The sequence below is a fragment of the Piliocolobus tephrosceles genome, unplaced genomic scaffold (genome assembly GCF_002776525.5).
Source record: "Piliocolobus tephrosceles isolate RC106 unplaced genomic scaffold, ASM277652v3 unscaffolded_40110, whole genome shotgun sequence".
NCBI lineage: Eukaryota > Metazoa > Chordata > Mammalia > Primates > Cercopithecidae > Piliocolobus > Piliocolobus tephrosceles.
In genome coordinates, this window is record NW_022324434.1 from 1 (window position 1) to 8,265 (window position 8,265).

General features: G+C 52.4%; 1 protein-coding gene across 1 annotated transcript; it reads left to right on the forward strand.

Annotated features, from left to right (window-relative positions):
* Positions 1-5,370: 5,370 nt before the first annotated feature.
* Positions 5,371-7,943, forward strand: LOC113223235 (ficolin-2-like; the record flags this gene model as incomplete). Its single annotated transcript, XM_026452747.1, has 3 exons — positions 5,371-5,521; positions 7,078-7,191; positions 7,890-7,943. Coding segments are annotated over exons 1-3 (268 nt in total), but the record flags the coding sequence as incomplete, so codon positions are not given.
* Positions 7,944-8,265: the final 322 nt, after the last annotated feature.

The following is an 8,265-nucleotide window of genomic DNA, read 5'->3' on the forward strand; positions in this document are numbered from 1 at the left end:
GTCCTGCAGCCACTCCCTGGGTTCCCTTCCCAGGCCCACGCACCTGCAAGGACCTGCTAGACCGAGGGCACTTCCTGAGCGGCTGGCACACCATCTACCTGCCTGACTGCCGGCCCCTGACTGTGCTCTGTGACATGGACACAGACGGAGGGGGCTGGACCGTGAGTGTGGGGCTAAGGGGCCCTGGGCAGAGGTGGTCAGCCTGGGAGACCCAGAGTCCAGGCTGCACACCGGGCCGGAGAACACACTCTGGAATTCTCTGTTCCCCTGGTCGGGGACAGAGATGATGGGGGAGGTGACCCGTGGGTAAAAGTCCAGGCTGTGGGGGAGGCTGGGAGGGGCCTGGTGCTCTCCTGCTGTGTGGCTTGGGGCTTGTTGCCTCCCCTCTCTGAGCCCCCATTTCCTCCTTCATCCCATGGGGTCTGTGAGGAGACCAGGTGGGCGTGCTGGGGACCCCAGTCTGCGATGCTCTGCCAACTATAAATGCTGTTCCTTTGGAGGGTGGGTCCCCTGTGTGGTGGGACGTCTGCCTGCCCCCCTGGCTCCTGTGCCCTGGCTCCTCCACAGGTTTTCCAGCGGAGGGTGGACGGCTCCGTGGACTTCTACCGGGACTGGGCCGCGTACAAGCAGGGCTTCGGCAGTCGGCTGGGGGAGTTCTGGCTGGGGAACGACAACATCCATGCCCTGACTGCCCGGGGTAGGGCCGCTGCTGGGGCTCGGGGATCAGGGGGTCCTGAATGGGGGTGCCCCTGCCGCGTAGGCCTGGGCTGCCTGGAATATAAGCGCCTCTTAGCCCACAGGGGATCAGGCCCTGAGCACACTCAGGGTGGCACTGGGACCTCCGAGGGCTGCGTCCCCTGCCGCAGGCTCTGGCGGCATCAGGACCGGAGAGGGTTAGAGTTCTGGGCTGAAGGCCTCTTCAGGTCTTGGCCCTACTGGCATCTTAGACCCTGAGCATGCAGAGAAAGAGAGAGACCATCGGGGCTTGGCCCAATCCCTAGCCCTAACTTCACTCCTCACTGTCTCCCCTTCCTAAAGCTGCTGTCTCAGGGGCAGGGGGAGGTTCCTCTCTGGGCCCCCTCCTCTCATTCCTCCGGCCAGGCCACAGCCCTCAGCAGGAGTGGGGACAGCATCTCAATCCTCCCGCCACCAGCTCCAGCGTATCAGCTGGTCCCTGATCCTGGGGAAACTGGAAAACGGTCCCTTCCTCCCCAGGAGCCCATTCGGAGCTCCTAAGCCACCTCCTCGTGTTTGCTGTGACCTTTCCATGTAAAGGATGGACTGCAGTACTTTCCCACAGTGAGGATCAGTGACCTCTCAGCCCATTCCAGGGAAATGCACGGTTCCTTGATGAAGTGAAGTAATATTTGTAGGGGGGCACGGGGAAACTCCAGGTTCAGCAGGTGGACCTGAGGGAGTAGGTCTTCAGCCCAGAACTCTAACCCTCTCCTGTCCTGATGCCGCCAGAGCCTGCGGCAGGGGACGCAGCCCTCAGAGGTCCCAGTGCCACCCTGAGTGTGCTCAGGGTCCGATCCCCTGTGGGCTAAGAGGAGCTTATGTTCCAGGCAGCCCAGGCCTAAGGGGCAGGGGCACCCCCATTCAGGGCCCCCTGACCCCCAAGCCCCAGCAGCGGCCCTACCCCGGGCGGTCAGGGCGTGGATGTTGGTAATTCTTTACACAATAATAGAAAATGAATACTTTCTATTCTTTATTTTTGGAGAGCCTTTTTTCATCTAGAATGGATGAAAATGTTCAAATCTTTTCCTGTTTCTTTTGAGATTATCATATATCATTTTTAATTTGGTAAGATAGAGAATTACATTGATTTTCAAGTGGTAAACAAACATCCTATTCCTGGGCGAAACCTCACTTGCTCATGATACATTATTTTCATAGACGGGTTCAGTTTGCTAAAATTTTGCTTACAATTGTGGTATCTATGTTCATGAGGGCTATCAGTCTATAGTTACTTTTTTCTTGCAATGATTTCTATCTACTTTTGCTATTGGAGAAATGCTGGCCTCATAGAATGAGTGATGAAGTAGTTGCAAGTTTCTGATTTTCAGAAAGAATGTGGGAAGGATTGTTATTATCTCTTCCTTAAATATTTGGTAGATTTCATCATTCATGCTGTCTGGGCCTGGAGATTTTTTTGCTGGGCTCTCTATTCTGCAGACTCTATTTCTTCGTGGACTCTCTTGTTTGTTCCATTGGTCTGTATGTCTACCTTCACATCAGTACCACATTATCCTGATAAACTTCTTTATAATAAAAATAAAGGCTTAACAACAATTTCAATTTATTTTATATGTATAGTTTTGTTTTGTTTCGTTTTGTTTTGTTGTGAGATAGTTTCACTCTTGTCACTTGGGCTGGAGTGCAATGGCGCGATCTTGGCTCACCACAACCTCCACCTCCTGGGTTCAAGCGATTCTCCTGCCTCACCCTCCTGAGTAGCTGAGATTACAGGTGCCCACCACCACACAAACTAATTTTTGTATTTTTAGTAGAGACAGGGTTTCGTCATGTTGGCCAGGCTGGTCTCAAACTCCTGACTTCAGGTGATCTACCCGCCTCGACCTCCCGAAGTGCTGGGATTACAGGTGTGAGCCACCACCCCAGTTGGTCGACTTATGTATTTCTTGAGTGACTTTGGTGGTTCAAAGAAATTGTCCATTTCATTTCTGCTGTTGAATATATTGGTGCTAAAGTGTTTTAATATCCCCTTATATTCCTAATAATTATAGAAGATGTAGTGAGGTCATTGATCTCTTCCTAATAGTGATACTTTGCATTCTCTCTCTTTTTTCTCTTTTCTTCAGTCTGACTAGAGGTTTATAAATTTTATTTACCTTCTCAAAGAATTGGCTTCAGGTTGTATTGATTTTCTGCTCTTTTTCATTATTATTCATTCTCTTCTTTCTACTTCAGATTTAATTTGCTCTTGTTTTCCTAGTCTTGAGATGCAAGCAGAGGCTGTTGACCTGAGGCCTTTCTTCCTTTTTAGTGGGCATTTTACACTGTAATTTGCCTCCCAAGGAGTGCAATGTTATCATTTGTGGGCAATTTTGAGTTCACCACAGACTTTTCAGGTCTTCCTTTGTTTTCTAAAACGAATTCAAATTTAATTATTTCTGTTTATTAAAAATCATACTCTAGGGCTGGGCACGGTGGTTCACACCTGTAATCCCAACACTTAGGGAGGCCGAGGTGGGTGGATCACCTGAGGTTGGAAGTTCGAGACCAGCCTGATCAACATGGAGAAACCCGGTCTGTATTAAAAATACAAAAAGTAGCCAGGCATGGTGGTGCATGCCTGTAATCCCAGCTACTGAGGAGGCTGAGGCAGGAGAATTGCTTGAACCTGGGAGGTGGAGGTTGTGGTGAGCCGAGATCACACCATTGCACTCCAGCCTGAGCAACAAGAGTGAAACTCCGTCTCAAAAAAAAAAAAAAAAAAATTGCACTTTAAAAGCTGCATTCTGCCTTTATTTTTAAAGTGTGACTTATAAATCTTATTATTCTATCTTTTTAATAACCACGTATAAGGAACCTGTGAATAATTCTTGGTCCACTCCGTAACTTAGCGAACTAAACACCTTCAAACATTGTTACTGCATTTATACATTTAATATACCCACATTCATCCTTTAGTACCTTGTCTAACTTTAAAAAATCCTTCTGAATATGAACTGTTAGAAATGTAATCGTTTAAATTCACCATGTGATAAACTCAGAGTTCCAATAAACTGATTCAATAGTTTATATGAATTCAGTAAGCTTTCTGCATAAATGCACTCTGCCAAATCAATTACTCAAGTGGCCATTTTCTGTTGAAGTTACCCTGCACTCACTCCAATAGGCCAAATTCTCTTGATTATTACAAGTACTTTAAACAGCATATTTTTTAGATTTTTGAACATTAAAATATTAATATAATGTCTTTGAGCTTTTAAAGCCTTCTAGGCTTAATTATAAGTCATCCAGGCTTGAAAGATGCTTCCATTAAGAAGGACAAGTAGCATGCAGTAAAGGAACTTGCCTAAGGACCTGAAATTTTGGCTGCTGGGGTTTCACTGGGCAGCTCCGGGGACCTGGGTCCTCTGCAGGTGACTTCAGGACCTTGAGGAAGACGCTTCCAAGCCATCTTCCTAGGTTCCATATCTGCACCGCCATGGATCCTGTGTCTTCCCCAGGTTCATCCCTGGACCTCATCTGTATCTGGCACAGCCTTAAGTCTTGAGAGGTCTGCCCTAAACACCATGGAACCCGAGGCGGGGGTCTTAACTAGTCATAATCTCAGGACCACACATCTCCATGGGCATTGAAGGAATATCCGACAGGATTTTGTTTCTTGCGTGACTTTGCTGGGCTGGGGTCACAGTTAAAAATCCTTCTACTGATCTTGCTAAGGAAGGAGGCACCCCGGCATCCTGATGGTGGCAGGTGGCAGGGTGCGGTGGTGGTAGTGGGAGGTGCAGTGCCGGTTCTATCTCTGGGGGCTTTAAGTATATGGCCTCTGGGGCCCCACCTGCTACTGTCTCTAACCTGGCTCAGTCCCAGGTGAGAGTGCACCTTCAGGCCAGCTCTTCTCCAAAAGGCGAATACAACCACTGACGTCCACAGCCATCCTACAGGCGGATGCCTGGCCTCAGAGCTCACACAGTTCCCTGGGCCCTAGGAGTGAAATTCGCCTCCTCTCATCCTCCCTACAGGCTAAGCCCCTGTGTTCACCCTCAAGGTCTTCCCCTCAGATGTGCACCTGGGTCATAGTCCCCCAGGCTCCCCACCCTTCTGTCCTTTCCCTCCTGTGTGTGTGCCACTGTGCTGTACATACTGCCCCAGGAAACGCTGAACACACGCGCGTTTTCCTCTCCTTTTCACCCTGGTAGCCTGCCTGGACCTCATAGTGGCAGTTTCCAAGCCTCCTGAGGAACGTCCCAAGTCTGCTTATGGCGTGGTGAGGGTTACTATGTAAGGCCCACACCAGTGGCCCATGACCAGCTCCGGCCACGGGGACTCTAGGTATTCAGATAAGAGAGAGAGGCCTCTTTGAAGCAGAACGTCTTTAGCAAACCCTTCCTTGTTCCCCGTTCTCAGCTCATGGTGTCATCTGCTTACCACCAAACAAAGGTGGGAGGCTGGGCCTGGGCTTTGCGCAAGGCCACAAGCAAGTCAGCCTGTTCCCCGGAAGGAGACCGTCCCCCTGCAGGGATGAGAGTCGCCATGGTATCCCCAAGGGGTGGGGCGGGGGGGGAAGGGAGCAGCCCTGGAGATGATCTTTCACCTCCTGCTGACGTCACCAAGCCCACGGAGAGGAAGCGGCTGTCACTCGGAAGATGAGAAATTGGAGTCTGAGGGAGGCTGGCTCCTCCAGCCCTATAAGAGTGCAGGGACCTCTTGAAGCAAAGACCAGAAGAGATGGAGCTGGACAGAGCTGTGAGGGTCCTGGGCCCTGCCACCCTGCTGCTCACTTTCCTGGGCTTGGCCTGGGCTGTCCAGGCGGCAGACACCTGTCCAGGTAAGGGCACTCCAGGGCCTCTTTTTGGAAACTTCTCATCCCTGAAAGCTGGCGGCTTTGTGATTGGTGGCTTCCTGGCTTCCAGGCCTTGCATCAGGCCATGTGGTGCATCGTCTAGCAAAACAGCAACTCTGCACACCTCATCTTATGTGAACAAATGCAGAGGCCCTGAATGGATGTGGCATCTCAGAGACGGGGCTTCTTCTGCTTGCCCTCCCATAATGGAAACCGAGGCAGGTTTCCACCCTCCCTGGGCCACATGTCCCCCTCTAAGCATATAAAGCGCAGTCATGGTGTGTGGGGAGGTGGGGCTTGTGGCGCCAGCTGGACAGACACCAGTCAGATATTCTGCCATGATCACCATCACGGAGAGACAGGGTGTCAAGCGGGGGTGAGCAACCAGCACTGTGGGACCTTTCCGTCCAGCACCTGCTGGGCTCTGGAGATGGCATTTCCCATGGTGTCCCTGATGTGGCACAATAAGGGTGACATGGTCCCCACGAGTTCTGGACCTCCTTCGGGGCTCCCAAGAGGACACTCGGGTGCCAAACCATGGGCTTCAACGCATGGGAGGGCAGGTTGAAAATGCAGGTTCTGGAGTCAGGTCCTGACTTCATCCACCTGAGGCTGGGATGGAGGGTCAGGAATTGGGATGCTCCCGAGGCTTGCAGAGATCCGTGTCGGGATTTCTGGAATGCATGTGAGACACAGAGATCTGGGGTGTGCTGTGGCTGGCATCACATTCAAGAAGCCATCGGTGGAGTGAAGTGTGGCACAGGCCAGCAACAGCAGAGATTCGCTTGGAAACTCCTAGTGGCTCGTTGTGGAGTGGTGGGGTTAGGGTGGCGTTATTGTCTTCCTTAAACACTTCTAGGGTTTCTAAATGATCAAATAATAGCACGTGTTATTTTCGTAACACACTAACTTGAATTTGAGTTATCTAATTAAAAACAACAAAGCTGCATTCCAGTTCTAGTTTTGCACCAACTTGTTCTGTGTCCTTGAAGGACACCTCCCTGTGTGGAGGAACGAGGTGGACCCACAGGAGCCCATTTATTCTCAGATCTGTTCCAAAATCAGGTGTGGGAGTCGCGATGGTAGCCCTCTCTCCCTGCCCTTCTCACCCGGTATTGATTACAGAACAGACGAGATTAGGATGCTATCCTAAACGGTAGGAGCTGAAATGAACCTGCACCCCTAGGTAGGTAAGGAAACAGAGACTCAGAGGGGTTAACGGACTTGTTTCAGGACGCACAGTACTGAGGAAGTAAGGTTTGCCTTCGGGCAGGGTAGCCTCCAAGGCCAGGGTTCTGCCCCAAATCACCTTCCTGCCTGACCAGTGCCCGAGAGGTGAGGACAGACCAAGTGGCCACCGGGGCAGGAAAACCTCCCTTCCAGGTGACCCTGCAGGTGAGGGAGGTGGCTGTGGTTATAGCCATCTGCCGAGCCCTGATGTCAGTAAGGTGGCAGGTGCCTTTCAGTTGAGTGGTGTGTATGTGGCTCAGTGGAGTCTTCAGGCCCAGGTGACACTAAGTGGCCACCTGTGTTTTTTGCAGAGGTGAAGGTGGTGGGCCTGGAGGGCTCTGACAAGCTCACCATTCTCCGAGGCTGCCCGGGGCTGCCCGGGGCCCCTGGGCCTAAGGGAGAGGCAGGCACCAATGGAAAGAGAGGTAGGTGTGGGCCGGATCAGGAGGCCAGGCATGGCGGGGGGGCACTGGCTCTTGCTCTTTTTGAAATTAGATGCTGAGTGGGGCAACACCCCCCCTCCCCCCCACTGCTTTGTGGTTCCTGGATCGAGAGCCTGGGTCGGGTCCCTGCTACAGCCAGGAGCAGAGCTGACTTCTAGGGCCCAACAAGGCTCTGAAATGGAGGGAGTGTCTTTCTTAACTATTTCATGAGCTCACATTTGGACACGCTTTTGTAGCTCTGTCTCCTAGTCCTTGATCCAATTCCAGCTTTGCTCGGCCACCTGCACGACTTCTAAGTTCTATGTCCTTCTGCCTTCCCACCTCAACACGGAGGCCACGACACTCTTCTCCACCTGTCTCAGATGAGGAAATTGGGGCTCAAAGAGTCCAGGGATTTCCCTCTGTTCTCACACTTGGAAGGAAAAGAGCTGGGATTCCACCCATGGTTTCCGGATTTCCAGCTCCCGGCCCCTGAGTGAACAGGAGAGCCCCATGAGGCCTGGGTCCTGGGTCTAGAGCCTTCTGGTGCAGGATGGGCAAGCCCGGGCGGGGCCCCAGTCACATCGTAGCAGGAGCAGGGTCATGGCCATGATTGGAGATGACAGCCGCCAGCTCCAGGGTGGGCCCTCTGATCCTGGGGCGAGGAGTTTTGCTCAAGGCAATCTCTTTGGAAATTGCAGGAGAACGCGGCCCCCCTGGACCTCCTGGGAAGGCAGGACCACCTGGGTCCAAGGGTAAGGAGGGGACAAGAGTGAGGAGGGGCTTTGAGGGCCTTCCAGATCCAGCTGCAGAGGAATGTGGGCGGGTCTTCTGGGGCTGCCACGTTGTCCTCCGGTGGGAGTCCACGCCTGCCCAGGCAGCGCTCCTGGGGCTCAGTCCAGGGCAGGGGTCTCAGTGTGAGGGCTGGTTCTCGATGTGTGTGTGTGGGGGGTCTCAGTTTGGGGGAGTGGGGTCCTCAGTGTGGGAGCGGGTTCTCAATGTGTGTGTGGGGGGGTCTCAGTTGGGGGGGGTGGGGTCCTCAGTGTGGGAGCTGGGTTCTCAGTGTTGGAAGAGGGG